Below are 22,368 nucleotides of genomic sequence, written 5' to 3'. Positions count from 1 at the left end.
ACTTTCTATTTCTAGAATGACTAAATTTGAGGAAAAATAAAATTGTTAGCACCAATGTGGAGGAATTAAAATGATCATACACCATTGATGAGTGTGGATAAAGTACAGGAAAACTGGCATTTACTTATAAAGTCGAACATTTTCTATCCTAAAATGTGAATACAAGAATGAAAACTCCCTGAACTACTGATCTATCCTTCCTTTCTGTATTTTTCCATTCATCCATATTTCATTCTTAACATATAAAAACTTTTTTTTCCCCCGTGGTTACAGTATTCTTTATTCTGGTACATGATAAGGTAGGGCTCCCTGAGTCCCACCCCCCTGACCCACCCTCCGCTTCGGGGGGTCTGCAGTGGTAACTAGAGGTCAGGAGATTCTCAGTGTGTTGGGGGATGACTTGGGGGCAAGGACTGCCTGGCTGCCTCTCTCTTCCTCTCGCTCTTGTTCAGGCTGGTGGTCCAGGGGCTCTTAGTCCTTGGAGGCCATGTGGACCATGAGGTTTGGCTGCAGTTACTGTAGCCAAGTTCATTGTCATACCAGGAAATGAGTTTCACAAACTGATCTTTGGGAGCAATGCCAGCCCCAGAATCAAAGGTAGAAGAGTGGGTATCCCTGTGAATGTTGCAGGAGAAGACTTGGTGCTCAGTGTAGCTGAGGATGCCCTTGACAGGGCCACCTGATGCCTGCTTCACCACCTTCTTGATGTCATCATATTTCGTAACTTTCTCCAGGTGGCAGGTCAGATGACACATTGGGGTGGGGACACTGAACCCATGCCCGTGTGCTTCCCATTCACTGCAGGGATGTCCTTGCAATTCTGGTAGAACCAGGGATAATGTACTGGGCAACCCCTCAGCCATCAAGCCACAACTTCCCAGAGAGGTGGTCCATGGTCGTCTGGATAGCTGTGGTGGCATGACCTGTGGTCCTGAGTCCCTCCGTGATGCCAAAGTTGTCATGGATGACCTTTGCCAGAGGGGCCAAACTGTGGTGCAGGAGGCATTGCTGACAATCTTGAAGGAGTTGTCATATTCCTCATGGTTCATGCCTATCACAAACATGGGGGCATCAGCAGAAGGGGCAGAGATGATGACCTACTTGGGCCCACCATTCAAGTAAACCCCGGCCATCTCCATGGTGCTGAAGACCTGGATGGACGCAGCGACATACTGAGCACCAGCATCGCCCTGTTCGATGTTGGTGGGAGCTCACGCCTGGGAGGTGGAAATGGGGTTTCCATTGATGACAAGTTAACTGTTCTCAGCCTTGACTATGCCGTGAAATTTGCCATGGGTGGAGTCATACGGAATATGTAGGCCATGTAGTTCGGATCAATAAATGGGTTATTAATGGCAACAATATCCACTTTGCCAGAGTTAAAAGCAGCCCTGGTGAGCAGGTGCTCAGTTGGCCAGATCCATTTACCCTGACCTTCACCGTTGTGGCTTGGGGACAAGGTAACAGTCTGTTCAGTCTGCAGTTGGAAGGGGCAGATCAGGGCAGCCCATGCTCCCTGTGCTGTGGGAGGATTTGTGGCTGTCTGTGGTAGGCGAGGACATCTGAAACCAAGGAAGGAGAAGCACACATGCAAATGTCCAAGTGAAAGCTCTTTTTTTTTCTGAATCTTCTGTGACAAAGGAGAGGGTGGCTTTTTGTGCATTTCGAGATTCTTGGCCTTGAGCTGCTGATAGTGGATGAAGAGGCTGTGCCGAGGCCTTTCTTTACATATCACCTGAGAAAGACACATAGCCCAGAAGGGAGAGGAAGAAATGGCTGCTTCTCAGGTAAATCTTGTCCTGACGAGCTCAGGAACGGTGTCTTTCCTACTGAAAGACAGTCTGTTTAGAACTGGCAAGCATTTACTTCTCTAGTTCTGGTGGTCTTGCAGAGCCAGTAGGTTTTTGGACGACTATGTATCCATTTAAGGATAGTCAAAGTCAGCCCTTCAGGATAGTCCTTTCCTGGGGCTGTCTCTCCATTCTCTCCAACTGGGCTTTCTGTGCTACATGAATCCCCTCTGTGAATTCATGACCTGCAACTATTGAAAATATTCCCTCTGCGACGGATCAACATGGGGCTATGTTGATACCCATGATCCTCACTGGAGATTTGTCAGGAATCCCAATGAAGGAGGAAATACTTAATATTTAGATTCTGGGGCGCCTGGGTGGCTCAGTGGTTAAAGCCTCTGCCTTGGGCTCAGGTCATGATCTCAGGGTCCTGGGACCGAGTCCCGCATCGGGCTCTCTGCTCAGCAGGGAGCCTGCCTCCTCCTGTCTCTCTCTGCCTGCCTCTCTGCCTACTTGTGATCTGTCTGTCAAAAAAAAAAAAAAAAAATCTTTAAAAAAATAAAATAAAATAAAAATATTTAGATTCTGCCTGGGTGTGACCTGAGTCTGTGTAAACTGAATGAACGTGAACGGATAATCCAGATGGCTATCAGGCCCAAAATAAGTCAATGTCCTGAAAAAGAAAGCCTCGCTGTCTAGGTTGCTTTATCGAAAGACTTAGTATTTGAAATACATGAAAGATTATAGGATGTGGGAGCTATCTCTGACTTGGAATTTCATAAAACTGCTATATTTTCATGATTAGAATCATAATACAATTCTTTGTTTTGTAAATTTTATCACTACAGTGAGGAGTCCTACGTGCATCCGGCCACTGATCCCAATTTGTCTTGTTTCACATCTGATATTAACTTTGTTCACTTGGTTCAGGGTCTCTTTGCTAAATTCCCCTGGAAAATGTGGGCTGTCACTTCTTTACAGGAGGAGATCTTGGTCTTTGCAAATAAAGGTACTAAATGGTCTTTAGTTTCATGAGTTTCCACTTAATTCTGCACAGTGTCACAGATACACTCTCCTTTATTACATTTTTATTTTCAGCAGAATGAAACAAGTACTGTGGAATTACTGTATATTCAAATGTCTTAAAATTCTGTGGTGTAAGTCAGCAGATTACTTCTTTGAAATAGTAAGATTTGTTGGTGTGAGGAAGGAAGTATTCACGATGTTTTGATTTCAGCCTTACCATTCCCTGAGGTTATCTGTAAACTTCACTCTAGAGTAGGGATAATTCTAGAAACCAACTGTCATAAAATAGCGTTGCTCACATATTAAAATCAAATATCCAGTCTTTATTTCTGATTCAGCAGTACTTGGAAGTGGTGTTAAGGAGCTGAACATTGAAAATACTTCCTAAGTATTCTAAAGAGGCCATCGGGAAACAGTGTTTGGAGAAGTAAATTTCTACAGGCTTCTGTAATGTGCTCTCTTCCCTACTGAGCATAGTGCTGGATTTGAAATTGTAGATTCTCCAGGAAGAGTCATGCTTCTTTTTCTTGTCAATAGGTCTTGCTGTCTGTAGTCTGGATCTGGTCATCTTCTCTGGAAAAGTAAAGAGCCCCAGCACATGAGGAGAAAGGAGACAGTAGCCACACACTCAGGTAGGTGGGAATGAGTGAAGCAGATGACACAGGTGGGGGCCAAAGCTCAAAAGAGAAAACTTGAGCTTAAAATGTGGTTTGAGATGCTCTGCTTGAACGGGATGAGTCTGGAAGGTTTAATTCTCTCGTGGTCACAGAGGGATAGCTCCCATCTCACTCGTCACATGCTCCTACGTCCTTGAAGGACTCACCTCCTGTTCTGGTGTCTTCCGTGGCATTCACAGGGAAATCCAAAGTCTCCCCATGGCCACTAAGGGTTTATGTGATCTGATTTCTATTCCATTGTTTGTGGAAACGTGAAAATCTGTATGCATAGGTAGTTTCAAAGTGGAGGCCCCAATGTGATTTGCTCCTCTCTAATTTTTTGGGTGCATTTGTCTCCTGCAGGCACACACAAAGTCTGGTACAAAATCAGGAATGTTGGGGAGACTGACCCTCCCCTATGAAATCTTAAATAGAGTAGCCCCCTGTATGGAGGCTTCCCCATTGACCAGACTCTGTGCTCTGTCCTCAGAAATGTACCTGGGAGCCTCAGTGTTTACATTGGCCTCACAGTAGAACATGTTGCGGCACTTCACTAAGACCTAATTGATGCTAGGCCCTATCAAGGACTAGGTGACAGAATCTTTGTGGTTGGGACACTAGACATGGTAGTTCTAAAACCTACACAGGAGATCCCAACATGAAGGCACAGCTGAGAATGACTTTTCAACCATTGTTTGTCAGAATTGCATGTATCTACAAACCATTTGAGGTTCCCATTAAAAATAGATTCTGGGGCCCCATACTCTGATATCATGACTCCCTAGAAGTGGATGAAGCCCATTAGTGTGTGTTTTCCAGTCATTGATTGCTGTCCCCAGACTTCATGTCCACTAGCATTATGTTAGAGAAAGCAGAAGAGCACATCTGAGTCCCTTATTCCAAACTGTTCTCTCTCAACACAAATACTGTCTTTCTCAGTGATGACTACTAACAGTTTCTGGAAAGATGACCTTTTCTGCTCATCCCAGACAAGTTAGGAAGGGACTAGATAAGGTTGTGTTGTCTGCGCAAGGTTGTTTTATATGAATAGTATGTGCTCATTCATGAAAGGAATGTTTATTGAGCAGCTACTACATGCTCCAGGTATAGGATGTCTGGGTGTGTGACTAGAGGATGCACTGGGCCCAGGACACTGTGCTGGGAATCTTAGAATATGCACGTTGATCGTTCTAAAGCCCTGGGAATTGGATACTATATGATCACTCTTTCCAGAGGGATTTGGGTGTTAGGCGTGCCTTCTTGGGAGTAGAGACTCTTTCTCTTCTTTTTCATGATCATTAACCTTAAAAATAATGTTGGGTGTGATGGCACATAGATATGAGAGCAGTCTGGGAGACAAGAAGGAAGGGTGGATTAGAGGCTCTGAATGAAATTTGATACATCAATCATTTGCATTTATGTATTTGGTTCATTTTAATGTGTGGACTATGAGTGGACATCCCAGGAACGGAAGGTGGGATGCTATGTGCTACCTTGGAAGCAGGGTTTGTTGTTTTTTTTTTTAAGATTTTATTCATTTATTTGACAGAGAGAGATCACAAGTAGGCAGAGAGGCAGGCGGCGGGGGGGTGGGGGGAGCAGGCTCCCTGCTGAGCAGAGAGCCCAACCTGGGGCTCGATCCCAGGACCCTGAGATCATGACCCAAGCGGAAGGCAGAGGCTTAACCCACTGAGCTACCCAGGCACCCCTGGAAGCAGTGTTTTAACCAGAAGGGTGAAACTTCCTTTCCAAATTTTAAGTTTTTGCTGTGCTTTGTCTGAGTCTGAGCCTCAGGAAAGTGTGAATGCCAGTTGGGGCCACCCACATGGGGCTGCCAGGAACTGTGTTCTCTGAGCTGTTCTGAGAAGGGAGGCATGGGGACCTACAGTGGAGCTGTGGAGGGCAATTTTGTGGTCTGAGGTTATTTTCCACGGAATATTAGTGGACAATTCTCTGTTAGTCTCTGTAATCCCCATTTAGGCAGAGGGACTATGCCCGACGAAATTTCTGGGCCCTGAGCTCTGTCCACATAATGTTAGGACCAAATATGCAACGGGAATCTGGGGGCGTCAGAAGGTCCGCTGGTGGGATTGACGGGCGCCACTTGCATTCATGTTGCACAGGTGATCCTGGATGTCCAGTCGCTGATCCCCGTCTCTTCTGGGATCCTCTGCACTGTGGCAGATGACAGACTCAGGACCTTGAGGGGTTCACCTCTTTTCAGTGTGCACAGGCGTCAACAGGGAAGGAGAAACAGGAGAGGGCAGCAGAAACTCTGGGTGTGTAACAGCAACACTGTCCAGGCACTCTGGTCCTAGCTTGCCTGAACTTGAACTCGGGTATGTGGGCTCAGTTGAAATGAGATTCAGGAGGAGCACACGACTGCACATTGGGGCCCATAGAGAAGCAGTGTGCCCCCACAAACCCTCTGTGCGCATGTGCAGCCCTTATTGGGCGACTATACCTGCCCAGGCGCTCTGGTAAGCCATTGCCAAGGGTGAGGGCTGGGGAAGTGAGGGCAGAATCGCATTGGTGTGTTGTGCGCATGTGCAAAAGTGGGCTGTTGGGGAAACCTGTCGCACTGTCTTCTGCTGGCCTGCAACGTGGGTCAGGAGTTTAGGCCCCTTGAGAAACTGGTCGAAGTGACCGGTGGTAGGTACTGTGTGATCTTCAGAGATGAGATGATATATGTTCAGATTTCCCAGAGTAAGTCTGGCCAGTTGGTTTGTCTTTTCAAATGGTTACGCTTGCCCCACCTGTAGGAGGTAGCAGTGAGGGTTTTATGGAGAGGTGGTGGGGAGGTGGTATGTGATTGGCTATACCCCATGCTGTTGCCTTATTTTCAGAAGGCCTACTTGACTCCAATTGTTTGTTCTTAAGTTGATTTTCTCCCTTTCCAGTGCATTGATTGCGAATTAAGTTGTGGTTTGCTTACAGAGGTTTCCGAGACCTTAAAGCCAACTGAATCTGTGGCTTCCCTGTTTAATTGTTTTAACAGTGGAAACACAGTTGGCAGGATATCATGTGCTTTTGTGTGTTTGTGTCTGGTTTTTATTGTCCATTTGCAAGGGTAGTTCAGCAATTGTCCCCTCATTGTAAGAACGCACAGTCATGATGGTGTAACAATTTTATGTCCCCAAACCACCCAGTCAGTTACGTGTGCACAAATCAAAGATCTAAATTTCATGATGCGCGTGGTAGGAGACAGATACATTTGTGTGTCAACAAGGAGGCGTTTCAACAAGCGTGTTACATTTACAACCACAGTGGGATATGTGTAAGAAATGCAGTAAATCCATTTCTACTACTGTGAAGATACCGCCTTCATGTAGCATTGGTTAGGAAAAGCAGTTTGATTGACAGTAAGTTTGATATGACAATATTTATGCAAACATTAAAGCTAGTGCAAAATATTTTAGTTTGTAGGTGTGTTACACAATTTCAAATGGAACTTCACATACCCTCTGAAATTGCATAAGAACGAGGATACACTTCAAACTGATGAGCTTTTATGACTGAATATCAAGCTGTTACTGGGGGCAATGAATGAGGATTTTTATTTTATTTAATTGTAAAAAAAAATTTTTTTTAAGATTTTATCTATTTGTCAGACAGAGAGGGAATACCAGCAGGGGGAGTGGAAGAGGGAGAAGTAGGCTTCCCGCTGAGCAGGGAGCCCAACGCCGGGCTCAATCCCGGGACCCTGGGATCATGACCTGAGCCAAAGGCAGACACTTCATGACTGAGCCACCGGCGGCCCTTCATGTTAATTATTTTTCCTTTTTTTAAAAAAAAAATTACATTATTTCCTTCAGGGGTACAGGTCTGTGAATCATCAGTCTTATACAGTTGACAGCACTCACCATAGCACATACCCTCCCCAATGTCCATCACCCAGTCACGCTATCCCTCCCCCCCCACCCCCAGCAACCCTCAGTTTGTTAAATGTACAAAATATTTAATGTTATGTCTATGTTTTGTTATGTCTCCACTGTAACAAATTTCCACACATTTAGGAGCTAAAAAAGGATACTCTGCTGATTATATATTTGAATTTCAGTGGGCTTACCCTGTTTTCTGTTTATAGTCCTGTAAGGTCAAAATCAAGGTTTCACAAGGCCTGGGATTTTCTCTGCAGCCTCTAGGGGAGAATCTACTTCCAGGACCATTCAGGTTCTTGACAGAATCCATCTTTAAAGATATGTACTTATTTATTTATTTGGAACAGAAGCAGGGGTTGGGCAGAGGGAGGAGAGAGAGAATCTCAAACAGATTCTCTGTTGAGCCTGAAGTAGGGCTCCGTCTCAGAACCCTGAGACCAGGACATAAGCAAAATCAGGAATCAGACACGCAGCCACTGGATCCACCCAAGGGCCCCGGCTGAATCCATCTTTAAAGACAAATTGGAGTTGATTCTAACCGTATGAAGGGATTCATCTGCCTCTTGTATACAAGCCTGAATTTTGTTCTGATCCACTGGATTCAGAAATGCAGTGTAATTGATTGTTGGCGTCCTCTAGCAAGTTCTCAAGCATCTTGCCAAAACTTAGGGGTCTGTTTCTTTAGATCCTGTTCATGATGTTTCCATTGGGCTAGTTTCATCCAGTGTTTGGCCTGGCCCTTGCCATAAGCATGTGGACCCATTGATGTAAATCTGAAAAACCAGCTTGGGAACTTGAGTCGATATGTTAAATTCTTCAGCAAACGTATGGAGATGCTCAGTCACTTTAGGGAACTCTTTATTGCTCAAAGTTCATCTTTATTCCAGGGAACATAAACATTGTGTCCACTTAGCTCTTCAGAAGACTTAACTTTAAGGGGGCAGATTTTAATAGGTTCAGGAGAGGAGGTAGCAGAGGGAACTTCAGAGGAAAAAGAAGGTGCAACAAAAGAATATAGAGTGAGAGTGGAGATGAAGAAGGGAAGATGGTTTTGGACATGGGGCCTGAGCACAGGGTGGCTTCCTAGCGACTTTTGATAAAGGTTGGGGAGGGGAGGCATAGGCCTCAAAAGCCCTTTTCTGTGTTTGTAGTTGTTTGCTTACCTTATTCAGTTGAAAAATTACATGTTGGTATGAGGCAATATCATGTTCCTGATAGGGTTTGGAACCCTCAAAATACCAATTAAAATAGGAATCCCATTCAGTTTTGTCAATTTTAGAACCATGTTTGTCGAACTCATCTTTGATAAAAGTAACTTTGGAAAGATCAAAGAATCCTGTTCTGGACATTGAAGTTCTAAATTACTTCTTATTGGGGCACCTGGGTGGCCCAGTAGGTTAAGCCTCTGCCTTGGGCTCACATCATGATCTCAGGGTCCTGGGATCGAGCCCCACATCAGGCTCTCTGCTCAGCGGGGAGCCTGCTTTCCCCTCTCTCTCTGTCTGCCTCTCTGCCTACTTGTGATCTCTCTCTCCCTCTGTCAAATAAATAAATAAATAAATAAATCTATCTTTAAAAAAATAAATTACTTCTTGTTAATTCAGTCCATTTATATATAAAACCCCATGAAGAGAGAAGGTATTTTTTATACATAAGAAAGACATCTCTTCCTGTAGCACTTGGGTGGCTCAGTTGGTTGGACATTTGCCTTTGGCTCAGGTCATGATCCTGGGGTCCTGGGATCAAGCCCCACATGGGGCTCTCTGCTCAGCAGGAAGCCTGTTTCTCCCTTTCCCTCTGCCTGCTGCTTCCTCTGCTTGTGTTCTCTCTCTCTCTCAAATGAATAAATAAAATATAAGAAAGAAAGAAAGACAGACGGCGCAGGGGGATGGAGGGAGGGAAGAAAGGAAGTAGGAAAGAAAGAAAGAAAAGCATCTCTTCCTTACACTGCAACAGAGGAGGAGTATCCTGGGGCAAGATCAAGTCCACGTAAGATCAATTGCATCTCTTTCTTTCTTCCTTTCTTTTTATTTTATTTTATTTTAAAGATTTTTTTGTTTATTTCACAGAGAGAGAGTAGACAGACACTCCCAAGTGCATCTCTCTGTTGGGTCTGCAACTGACTTCCAGTGGTACGGCAAGAGAGCTCTCTTCCTGCCTAAAACCTCTGACTCCATTTTAGTGAGACATCCCATGCCTAATTTTCCATGGTTGGAAAGGAAAATGTGCTTTGTTCAGGAGTTTGGCAGATGGGGAACATGGTGGATTCATGTCCAGAGACAATGTACATAGTCAAAAATCAAGCAGGAAAGGCTTCAGGGCCAGGCACAGAAGTAGTGAGCATGACATGCAGGGGAAGCAGTGCTCCAGGGCTTCATCATTGTCAGTCTGGTCTCAAGGAGACTCACTGGACGCAGGGCAGGCCCCTCCCTAGCATGCTGATGCTTGATCTTCCAGGATCATTGGGTTCCTCGTTTCCCCCACCTCAGAGGTCTGTTGATCTCAAGAACCTGCAGTTAGTCAAGGCTTCAGGTAGAGAACAGAGGTGAATGAGTTAGATGGATGTACCAGCAGTGCTTGGAGTAGCTATAGCCTGGGAAGTCTGTATTTGGAAACAACACAGACACATTATTAATGCTGCACGTGCTGCGCTTTTACCTGCACACAGACATAGGATCCTTGGGGCTGTGCTGGGACCTCGGGAACATGTAGGTGGGTTAATCCTCATAAAACTTGAGCGGTTGGTGCTAGATGTCCCCTATTTTCCCTGAAAATGTAGATGCTTGGGGCGCCTGGGTGGCTCAGTGGGTTAAGCCTCTGCCTTCAGCTCAGGTCATGATCCCGGGGTCCTGGGATCGAGCCCCACATCAGGCTCCCTGCTCTACTGGAAGCCTGCTTCTCCCTCTCCCACTTCCCCTGCCTATGTTCCCTCTCTCGCTGTCTCTCTCTCTCTCTGTCAAATAAATAAATAAATAATCTTTTAAAAAAATTCACAAGACAAAACAAAAAAAAAATTAAGTGTATAAAATAGGAGCTAAATGTAAGTTGGAAGAATATATATTACGAAAGCATGAACTGGAATGTATGAGGAAGTTCTCGTTGTTGACTAAGAACAACTTGACATGAGATAAACAGGAGAAAATCAAATTTAAACCATACGTATGGAGACTCCACAGAGATGTGAAAGTTTCAAAGACTGGCACAGTAAGGTACATATGTCTTTGAGGAGAAAAGCAGAAGAAAGGAAGAAGTCTAAGAATTCCAAGGGAAGAGATATAATTCTCAGGAAGAAGAAAATAAGTAAATATTTGGTAACATATATTCTCTGGGCCACTCAAAAAAAAAAAAAAATAGAACATAGAGAACGTGGCTCAAACAGGTCTTCTTAGGTTCCTTTCTGTCTCTCATACCTCGTATATATCATAATGTAGTTAGGTATGTTGATAGCACTCAACCTGCGGCAGCTTCTCTATCTAAATTCTTTCTAGTCATTGAGGTGGGGTAGAAAAGACTTTTCCTGAATCTGCTGGATTTTGATTGCTTTTTCACTCAAGATAAATAATCTTTCTGCCAAAGTGGCCCATCATGGGGTGGCTTTGCTTGGCCCATACAATCTGTAGGATATTTTGTTGAATTAAATAAGACACACACGGAAAAAACAAATACTGTATGAAATCACATGGAATTTTAAAAAAATGAAATCATCAGTGTGAAGATTACCGGGTTTGTCGCCAGCAACTGGCAGTGAAGGAAATTTTGAAATGTTGGTCACCTGGAAATGTGAAATTAATGGGAGCCCTCACTAAAATGGAGTCAGGAGGTTTCAGCAGGGGGCGCTCTCAAGCCCTATGACTCATAGTCATTGCAGCTCCAATAGGAAGGGAAGGTCTTGACATGATGCAAACTTGACCTTGGACATAGACTATACTGTTCCAGCCAGAGGAAGAGATGCTTTTCTTATCCCTCCCAGGCACTAGCTCAACCACTGAAAAACCACCAACCTTCATACTACCATTTTACTCTGAAAAACTTTTAGTGTATAACAGAGTTCTCAACTTCCCCCTTCTCGCCTCAGTAAAAGCATCCCTCTTCTTTGTTTCCTAGACTTGCCTATCATTTTGCCGTAGCTTGTATGTCCCTAATTTGATACTGTTATTCCTGAATAAACCCATCGCTTTGTGGATAAAATAACTGGCCGTTTTTGTTTATTTTTATTTATTCTTTTATTTATTTCCTTATTTTTGGAGAGACCAAGAGCGCAAGCGAGGTATGGAGGGGTAGAGAGAGAGCAGTAGAGGGAAACTTTAGCAGGCTCCATGCTCATCGAAGAGCCGTTGGAGGGCTCAGTCTCCAAACCCAGAGATCATGTCGTGAGCCAAAATCAAGTCAAAATCAAGTCAGACAACCAACTGACTGACACTGACACTCAGGCACCCCTGGCAGTTTTTATTTTTAACGTTAAATATAACAACAATCAGGACACCTGGGCGGCCTAGTTGGTTGGGCAGCCAGTTCTTGATATCCGTCTAGGTCAAGATCTCAGGGTACTGCAGCTGATGCCCGTGCTGGATGCCATACTCAGTGGAGATTCTCTCTCTTTCTCTCCCTCTGCCACTCCCATTGCTCACTCTCTCTCTCTCTCTCTGAAATAAATAAGTCTTTTTTTAAAAATCCGTAAATATAATAGCACTCACTTAGGATGAAGAAATACTGGTGTTTTGTTGTGCAGCACACTGACTCTAGTGGTGTATTTTACCCTGGAAATTTGCCAGAATGCATCTAAATAAAGCGTTATCAGCATACAAAAAGCTTAACTATATGGAGTTTTGGATATGTTCATGCGCTTCATTATGGTAAAGGTTTTGTAGGTTAATAAGGTTAAGGGTCCACAGAAAAAGGGAGAAGAGACAAAGATTTCTTCACATAAGAGAAGTCACTTTAGGCCCCCAGCCATTTTATGATCTATGCCTGTTTCTGATCTCTGCCAGCACTACTTACCCAAGCACCTCTTTGAAGAATGTTCTGGAATATGTCAGAATTACAGAGAGACATCAGTAGTTCATGGTTTTAAGGCAGCAAAAGTATGTAAATACCAACAGCTACTACCACAAGCCCAGGAGATAGTCTAACCCTATCAGAGACAATTAATCTTGATAAAACTCGCATTGCTGTTTCCGAAGTAAAGATTGTCCTTTTTCTTTTTTCCCAAGTAGATTGTCTTAACAGAGATTCTCTAGTAGCTGTTGTGGGAATTAAACCCCCTTGAGCACACAGATAACAGAATAAAGGAGCCGGAGAGATGATTATGCCCATCGTTACTGGTCCTTTAACTTCAATCAACTGGGACCTGGACTGTGTCAATTTAGGATGACATTTTGGTGGATTTCACTTTGAAATGGGCTTTTCCAGGCTCCTTGATGAATATACATATGCCATTAGCTTAAAACTCACCCAGTTTTGTTGTTTGGGGAGCTAGTTTTGGGAAATGTCCCTGGTGTTCTCTTTACTTGATACAAGTAAAACCTGTCTTTTCTTATTTCTTACTTTTGTCTTGGCGATGTTTTTTGGCTCAACACCGAAGGTGCTGGTGAAGCAAAACCAGTTTCAGATGATCATTTCACCGTGAATATGGATATTTATTGTTTTAACCCTCAGCAACAAAGGGATGTTCATAAATGAAAACAAGGTCCTGAGTGAGCACACAAAAGCAGCATTGACTTGAAGGACAAAGATAGACATTTAGGTACTCAGACATACGTATCTCTGCGCCCCTGTATCTGGTGTTGGGTTCTGGCAAAAAGTGAACATGTACCATTGAAACTGGGAATAGGCAGCCAAAGAAAATTTTGATCTCCTTCTATCTGTTCAGTGAAGGGATAGCCCAGAGTGGGGACAGACCTAGAAAGTCTTCAGAAGTGAATCTGTGTGGAGCTATGGAAGGTGAGGGTTCTAGGCTTCTGATCTCTGTGCTGTGACGGATTACCAGTTCTATCTTCCTGAGTTTGTACAGAGGACAATGGCAAGCTGCCCTAAAATGTGCCTCTTTGCCATATTGATTATTTCAAAATAAAAGGTACTTAGGAATCAGCCAATACAAGAAGAACATCCTGACCACCATTTGTGTCCAGAAAGCAGGAAATCAGTCTCCTGTGCAATGGATACCTTTCCTGCACAGAGAGAGAAAGAGGTATTCTTATCTCCATGGATAGGGAATTGGGAGCTGAAAAGCTTACATGAAGAAACTTGTCACTCTTCACTGCTTCACTACCACTACCTAAATTCCACTCAGAATTCCATACTAAGTGAAGGCCCAAACAGGAGTTTTCTTTATGCTGTCAAATTCTCACAGATGTATTGTCTCTTCTTTTTCCTAATAAATCGTGAAAACTATCTACATTGATTATTTTTATGGGTCTCACGTTCATTACTGGGTTTTGGGTCCATGTTACGAGTTGTTGGGATTGCTTTCTCCTGTAATCTGTCTCTGTCAGTTATTTACCTAGGTAAATAAAACTAGGTAAAATAATCTTGAATGGTAAAGGAATATTGTTCCTCCCCAGTAATTTTCCCCTAAACTCCTAAATAACATATGTGCAGGGTTGAAGATCTTTACTTGCCTATGTCAAAGGAAGCATTCTGCTTGCACACATAATAAAATTCTTGTGCATCTGGGTTAAGCATATTCTAAACTTGAGGGATTTTCATAAAACATTATAGTGAAAAGGGTGATGGTCATCGTGTCAGGTGTGGTGGCACAGTGCAGGTAAAAATGGCCATTTTTAATGATATTCTTGGGTAACCACTTGTGACACACACACAGGGCCATCTGAGAGAGCGCTGGTCAGTGAGATGGAGAAGTCCCTATGGAGGCAGGACTGCCCTGAATGAAAAAGAAATGCCTTCCAGTCAAAATCCTTATGTGCTATCAGATTTTTTTCTTAATCCTTTTTAATCTTGAAACAAAGTTTGGTACCTAGTGGGAGGGCAACCATTTTGGGGCCATGAGAGAGGAAGGAGGAACACAGTGCTGCATATCAGTAATATGGCAAAAATGAGGAAAAAGAGGTTATCCCATGTGATGTCTCAGTCATTTTATCAGACATGGGCTTCCTACATGTTCATTGTGTACATAAAATATACATCTTATTTTCTATAAGTATTAACCTTCCTTAGAGCTGAACACAAGCACACAGCTACAAAATGAGATGGATTATTATATTTCACTTGTAATAATGTTAAATGGGCATAACCTGCTACCCAGCTTCTTTGCAGTGGATTCCCCAACATCCCAGTTCCACTCTAGACAGGGTGAGTGTCAGAACAGCACTGGCTAGGAAATACCATGGGGATTTCTGGCCAAAAATTGGGTGGATCACATGAAGCAGAGATGGTCAGTGCCTCTGACTGCTGATCTGTGTCCCCACAGAGCCCAGAGCACATGGCTGCCCTAACCATGGGTAAGTGGAATGATGGAGGTACCTGTCAGCTCTGAGTCCGCGTCCCTGAAAGGTCACCCATCTGCAGTGGGTCAAACCTGTGTTGTGGTTACGCACCTGGGATACTAGTGCTTTGTGAAACCACAGCCCATGACTTGCTGATCCTCCCTGTTACCATGTCCTGAAGGCTTTCTCTCCAACATCTACTCTGCCATGTCCACAATACTTCCGTCGTCCAATACCAGTCAGCATCCACTGCCACCAGTCTAGGCCTGAGAAAGATAGTAATCTCTTTCGGCCAGTAGAATCTGCTTATCAGTGACACCCAAGATTTCAGTTAAGTCATGAAGAAAAATGGGAAATCCTTGCTTCCAGGAAATCACCATATATGCCGAGTCCACATCTCCATACTTTTATTTATCAGATGACACCATGAGCAGCTGACTTGGCCTTTGGAGTGAGCACATGTTGCCTCCGATTCCCTCCCCAAATTTCAGGAAGAGTTCTCCAGGTATGCTTTTAATAGGTCTTATCTCAGAGCCCCCCGGGTGGCTCAGTCAGTGAAGTATCTTCCTTTGGCTCAGATCACAATCCCAGGATCCCAGGATCCTGGGATCTAGCCTACTTCTCCCTTTCCCTCTGTTGCTCTCCCTGCTTGTGCTTTCTCTTTCTCTCTGCGAAATAAATAAATAAAATTTTTTTTTTTTTAAAGATTTTATTTATTTATTTGACAGACAGAGATCACAAGTAGGCAGAGAGGCAGGCAGAGAGAGAGGAAGGGAAGCAGGCTCCCTGCTGAGCAGAGAGCCCGATGCGGGACTCGATCCCAGGACCCTGAGATCATGACCTGAGCCGAAGGCAGCGGCTCAACCCACTGAGCCACCCAGGCGCCCCAATAAATAAAATCTTTTAAAAAATAGTCTTGGCCACCTGGGTGGCTCAGTCCATTCGGCATCTGCCTTCAACTCGGGTCATGATCCTGGGGTCCTAAATTCAAGCCTGCCTTGGGCTCCTTGCTCTGCTGGGAGCCAGCTTTTCCCTCTGCTTCTGCCACTCGCCCTGTTTATGCTCTCTCCCTGTCTCTCTCTCAAATAAATAAAATCTTTTTCTTTATTTAAAGTCTTTAATTATTTATTTGATAGAGAGAGACAGGGAGAGAGGGATCACAAGCAGGGAAGTGGGAGAGGGAGAAGCAGGCTTCCTGCTGATCAGGGAGCGCGATGGGGTACTTGATCCCAGAACCACACCAGCCGAAGGCAGACGTCTAATGACCGGGACACCCAGGCACCCTTCAAATAAATAAAATCTTAAAAAAAAAAAAAAAAGTATTGGCGCCTGGATTGTTCAGTGTGTTAAGCCTCTGCCTTCAGCTCAAATCAAGGTCTCAGGGTCCTGGGATCAAGCCCCGAATCCGCCTCTCTGCTCAGCAGGAAGCCTGCTTCCCCCCCCCTCTCTGTCTGCCTCTCTGCCTCCTTGTGATCTCTCTCTATCAAATAAATAAATAAAAATCTTTTTAAATAATTAAAAAATGTTCTTACCTTTCTTTCTAGGAGTGTAGATCATCATGTTTTACCTATGTTCACATCCCTCTAAGTGCTAACTGTCTGAATTTACACTGTGGCCCATTGTCCTTGTATCCCTCTAATCTGAATTAAGAGGTCAGGGAGGACTCTCCAGCCACAACACGTACGAAGAAGTTTTCTCAGATGTATTTGTAGCTGGGAAAGAAACTGAGGAATCAAGAAGAACTGGAGATCATTAAAAAATAAGAAAAATAGGGGCATCTGGGTGGCTCAGTCATTAAGTGGCTGCCTTCAGCTCAGGTCATTATCCCAGGGTCTTGGGATCGAGTCCAGCATTGGGCTGCCTGCTCTTCAGGAAGCCTCACTCCCCCTGCTTGTGTTCCCTCTCTCGCTATATCTCTCTCTGTCAAATAAATAAAATCTTAAAAAAAAAAAAAAAGAATTTATCTTTCAGTATTCAGAGAGTTGTGCAACCTGGGAATGGGTATCCTTTCTGCACATGCAGAATTCATTAATTCTTCTTCCTGTACTCTTTCTCTCTCTGTGGCCTTGCCTCATACAGGAATATTTTCCTCCTGCATAAGGGATATCTATCACACATCCAGTATGGCCATGTATATATATTCACCTCACTTATTTTTTTATTCACCTCATTTAAACATCAAAGGAACCCCTCCATTACGACATGGGGCTCAATCCTTTATTAGGTTCCTTGGGTGGAGTGCTTGAGAGTTCCTGGGTAAGTCCAGATCGAGCCACTGAAGTGTAAACAGGTTTAGGTAAACTCTGGGTGGGGGGGGAGTCTTCTCTACAGGGTACACAAGGGGAAGTGCTTGTTCACAAGGGCTTTGGTTGAGGTGTCCTATCAGAAGTTCCATTAATGTGTGACTCTACGGGTCTATGTTTAGAGAACGTGCTAGTGAGAAGGGCTGGTGTTAGTTCAAGTCCTCTGTAACCCAACTGACCACACCACATGGATGCCAAGTAGCACTATCATGGAGTTCGCCTCAACTGTCATCCATCCCCCTATATAATCTGTAATATATCCATGTTGATGTCCTAGGAGTTCAAAGGGGGAGAAACCAATGCAATAGATAAATTGTTGAAAATAAAACCACACATTATTTAAAGTCTGAGTCTACTGAGAAAATAAATTACTAGTTATCAAATGGGTGCTAGATATTATCTGTTGTCTACATTCTTAGTTAAGGTGAGCTAGGTTAATACTGGTGGTGGGATAATGCATCATTCATTATCAATCAGCGTTAACACATTAAAAACCAATGTTCTATCATTAAAATATCTTAGGATCACACATAGCCTAAGTTATGCATTTCAAATCCACTGTATGGTCCTTGTGGAAGATACAGATTACAAGCTTTCAAGAAGCATTCTTGTTCTGATAAAATGATGTAGGAGTCATAATTTCAATAATTTTCTGGTCTGAAGTAATTGTTAAGAAACGTTGATGTACAATCAAATGCCCTTTTATGGAAGAGTTAGCTGTCCTCTACAGGTATCTGAGGTTTCTTCATTTCAGTCACATCAACTAATATTCTGTACATCTGTCTGTCGCTATTTTAAAGACATCAGTATTTTAATGGAGTGTTACGACTTTTTCTTTGTTTTGGACTTTTTAAGATTTTAATTCCAGTTAACAGGCTGTTATGTTAGTTTCAGCTGTACAATGTAGTGGTTGAAGAATTCCATACATTATCCAGTGGTTGTCGCAACGAGGGCAGTCCTGCATTTCCAAGAACCTCTTTAACCCTTCTCCCCACCCACCTTCCCTCTGGTAACTACTGGTTTGTTCCTTATAGTTAAGAGTCTGTTTCTTGATTTCTCTCTCTCTCTGTCTCTCTCCACTGTCACTTAAGAATTGATTAAATTTTTCATGGAGAGGTAGACTATGGTCACCCTAAAGGGTCCTCTCATTGCTTTTCTGGTTTTTTATTATAATAATATTCTAACATGTTTTCTCTTTTGCTTTGTTCTCTCCTATTGTTGAGATATATGCGAGCAGTTCCTGACTTTTTTGCCCAGCCAACAGATCATACCGACTACTCAAAGCTAATTCACCACAGTGTCCCTTCTGGACTCTACAATAATGGCCTTCTATAATAGTTACACGTAGGGACAGATAGGGACCAATTTCAATGCATGGATAGGGACATCTCTACAACCCCTGTCACTTTGAAGAAGTTACGGAATATGAGCCCTTCACCCTTCAACAACCTGAACAATTAAAGAACCAATAATTGGTCAGGAGTGAAGTGATGAGGGAAAGAAACAGACAAATGTTCCCCTTTAACCCAGAAGGTTGACCTGCGTAGTTGTGATAACGATCAAATATGTGCTGGTTGGTACATTCCTTTTTTTTTTTTTTTTTAAGATTTTATTATTTGACAGAGAACACAGCAAGAGAGGGAACACAAGCAGGGGGACTGGGAGAAGAGGAGAGGGAGAGGCAGGCTTCCTGCTGAGCAGGGAGCCCGATGCAGGGCTGGATCCCAGGTTCCTGGGATCATCACCTGAGCCGAAGGCAGACACCTAACGACTAAGCCACCCAGGCATCCCATGGTTGGTACATTCTTAAAGGGTCTCCTGACTGCCTGTACATCTCACCCATAGTTAATATCAAACTGAATGATAAGCACCAGAGAAATTTTGCAAAAGTAGTGGGTGGGGTTTTTTTTTGTTTTTTTTTTTTTTTTCAAGATTTTATTTACTTGAGAGAAGGAGGGCGAGCACCAGCAAGGGGAGCTGCAGGCAGAGGAAGAAGCAGACTCCCCACTGAGCAAGGAGCCTGATGAGGGACTCGATCCCAGGACCCTGGGATCATGACCTGAGCTGAAGGCAGACACTTAACTGACTGAATCACCCAGACATCCCAAAAAGTAATTTTATAAGTAGAAAATTGAGGATAGATTGATGAAGATACTCCCTGCACGTCCCCTCCCCATGAGCACTAAGCATATAACCACAAGCTTCACGTAGCCAAAGTGCAACTCTTTCTGCTCAGGAGTCTTTCTCCAGGCTATGTGAATAAACCATAAAACATCTCAAGAATTCTTTCCTACTGGATGGGGTCGACAATCCCACAACAGCTTTGCTACTGCAAACTCCATTTTTGGCTGCTGGTGGCTCAAAAAGCCAACACTCAAGACACAGTTTTGACTGGGAAGGAATGTGAGCTTTATTCACTTGGGAAGAAGGTGGAGTCTTGTCCAAAAACCAGCTCCACAGTTTCAGCCTGGTCCAAAGAGTTGAAAAGGAACTCGAGGCCAGTAATCAGTAAAGAGGAGTGCGGTAATCTGTAACACTTCGTGCTTGCCTCTTGGTAGCCACAGACATTACTGAGGTGCTTGGAGATTGTGTATTGGTGCCCCAGGAGAGGTTGTGCAAGAGGGTTCCGAACCAGGTCTTCCTAGGAAACAAGGCACAATCTCTAGATATGCAAAGAGGTTTGGTTTAGCAATCATTCGGGCTAAAGGTGCGTGCTAAAATTTAAAGACTGCTAAGCTGGGCAAAGGGGCATTGGCTTGGCTTCTGTAATTTAAAAAAAGGTCTCTAGGTTTATTGTGTTGCTACAAATGAAGGATTTCCTTCTTTTGTGAGGTTGATTGTATACCAAGAATAAATTAGATGGTGGAACTCTATCAGTAATATAGCTAGTATCAGACTTTAACTTTTTATATTATAAAGAGTTGCCTGCCTGGTGTGGCAAACTGTTGTTTGATAAACATTTGCTCTTTCCTTTTTCCTGTGACTATGCTTACCCGCTTCTGAAATTCTAAATCCCTACCCCTTCTTAAGTCACAGCGGCATGAGGCGTCAATTCCCTGTCTTCGAGCCTTATGTTTTTAAGGTTCCCATAACTAAGATTTTTTTTTTCTCTTGTGAGTCTGTCTTACACCAATTTAATTATTCGACCAGCCAAAGAATTGAGAACAGATGAGGAAAATGTTTTCCTCTCCTACACATTCAGTCTGTCGTCAAAAACAGACCTGCTCCGTGATTCAGAGCCAAAATATAACTTGAAGATAGAGTTGGGGATAAAGAGAAACAGTAGCTTGATAGCTTGGCAGGACAGAGGAGGCTGCTGGTAGTCGAGGCCTTCAGAGCTACAAGCCCACCCAGGGGAGCGGGCTGGGGTTTTGTAGGAATATGCAGGATCCGGCCTGTTTCAGCAGGAGTTATGTCTGTGTTGCCAGCCTTGTTCATGTTTTCAGAGTGGTACTGGATTCCTGAAAACAGAAAACAAAGCCTAAGAAGGGGAAAGGGAAACTTGGGGAAGAGAGGGAGGAGGATTCTTATTTTTAGCTATCCAGCCTTGCTACGGTTTAATGCAGCCATTTGGTTTTTGTTCAACTTCCTGCGCTCAAGCAGTTTCAGTTTGAGTCACCAGGGCACCTGAAGGAAGATCACTTCATGTTTTAAATTTGAAGCTACTCGTTATTTTCTAGAATTCCAAAAATAAAGAAAAAGTGTAACACCAAATTTCAGTGGAAATATTGAGGAATTGGAATTCTCCTATATTGCCGGTGGGAAAGTAAAAAGTACATTCATTTTGGAAACCTGTTTTACAGTTTCGTATGAAAACAACCATTAACCTACTGAAGGGGAGCATGTTCTCCGCGCAAAATATATCGCTTTGTTTAAGGGTTATTTTAGGCCGGTGGGGGTGTGTGTGTGTGGTGTGTGTGTGTGGGGGGTGTGGGTGGTTTTGTTTTTTTTGAGGGAGAGAGAGCAACTGAGCATGCGCACGCGGGCGGGGGCGGGGTGCAGGGGAAGGAGGGGCAGAGGCAGAGTGACAGAATCTTAAGCAGGCTCCTTGCTCAGCGGACGCTGACCTCATGACACTGAGATCACGACCTGAGGTGAATTCGAGAGTCACATGCTCAGCCTGCTGAGCCGCCCCTGCGCCCCTCCGCTTGTTATTTCAAAGAAACAGCAGACAAAGGAAAAGCCCTGCAACCCAGTATGTTTACTTTTGTAGGAGATATTTGCTCCACTTAGGGAAAGAGGAAGCTCCATTCGTAAGGGTGTCTCCCTCTGTGTAGCGGAAAGAGGGAGAATGTCTGAATCTCCAGAAACTCCGATCAGTGGAAAAAGCATCGATTTCAATCTGGTTAGCAACCACAGCCTTGGTTACTGGGCTTTGCCTAGTCACCTCCCCAAATGCTTCCCAGTAGGATCACGCGTGGAGTTTCCAGAATGATCCTTGCTGGTGCCCTCCTCCTCAGATTCTGTCAACTGATGAAAACAACAGTGTTGTGTTAATTACGGGCTCCAGGAGATTCTCAGTGAGGCCAGGGTTAAGCACGAGGGCTTTCCGTTATTTTATGAGTGGAGAGCAGGCTTTGGCTCAAGGAGAGGTAAGAGGGTCTCTGCTGCGTGAGTCCGGGAGGCTGAGGTCCATGCAGCACGCGGTTCCTATGCTGTAGCTGAATGTGTGATAGTCTGTGGGAGGGGAGGCCCCCTGAAAGCCGAGAAGGAAAAGTCAGGGATTGGTCTCCACGTAGGAGGTCATGGTTTCTGAAAGGCTCCTGACACAAAGGACTAGGAAGTTGGGCCTTTTCTGCATTTCAAAGTCCTGCCTTCAGGCCGAGCAGTTTAGAGGTGCAGACGCTCTGTTGGTGGCTTTAAAGGCATTTTCTCCTGATGCAGCTGTGATTTCTCCACGAGTCTCTTCTGACAAAGAAATCTAGAGGACAAGGTGAACGACGAAGAAATGGCCAGTTCTCAGGTAAGCCTTGGCGTCTGAGGTCAGAGGCTATCATCTTTTTCTCCTGAAATTCCTTGCACTTAGAAATTGCAAATGTTGATTCCTCTAGTTCTGATATTTCTGCTTTCTGCTTGTGTTTTATGTTTAAAATCTTATCAAAAACGATACTCAAGGCTAAGTCTTTAGAACAATTCTTCCTTATATCCCAGAGCCTTTCTCTCCCTTCTCTCCAACCTGGCTTCCAATAGGCCATCAACAATTGTCACATTGAATTAAAGTCCTGCAAGTACTGAAAATACTCCCTTTGTGATGGACTCACAAGGGA

The 22,368-nt window shown here is 43.9% G+C and overlaps 1 protein-coding gene and 1 pseudogene across 5 annotated transcripts in view; one reads left to right on the top strand and one right to left on the bottom strand.

Annotated features, from left to right (window-relative positions):
• Positions 1-426: 426 nt before the first annotated feature.
• LOC125088577 (glyceraldehyde-3-phosphate dehydrogenase-like) lies at positions 427-6,302 on the bottom strand (annotated as a pseudogene).
• LOC125088879 (KRAB domain-containing protein 5-like) overlaps positions 3,355-22,368 on the top strand; it is an 83,233-nt gene continuing 64,219 nt past the window's right edge. For all 5 annotated transcript variants that reach the window (XR_007123805.1, XM_047710476.1, XM_047710477.1 and 2 more), the window contains exons 1-2: positions 3,355-3,451; positions 21,986-22,064. Coding sequence is in view for 4 of the 5 variants with exons in the window: in XM_047710476.1 (XP_047566432.1) it covers positions 22,050-22,064 (15 nt within the window). In the remaining variant the exon portion in view is untranslated. The remainder of the gene's footprint in view (positions 3,452-21,985; positions 22,065-22,368) is intronic.

Source organism: Lutra lutra, chromosome 17 (genome assembly GCF_902655055.1).
Source record: "Lutra lutra chromosome 17, mLutLut1.2, whole genome shotgun sequence".
In the NCBI taxonomy this organism is placed as follows: Eukaryota; Metazoa; Chordata; class Mammalia; order Carnivora; family Mustelidae; genus Lutra; species Lutra lutra.
The sequence above is the reverse complement of the archived record's forward strand: the minus strand, read 5'-3'. Positions and strand labels throughout refer to the sequence as shown.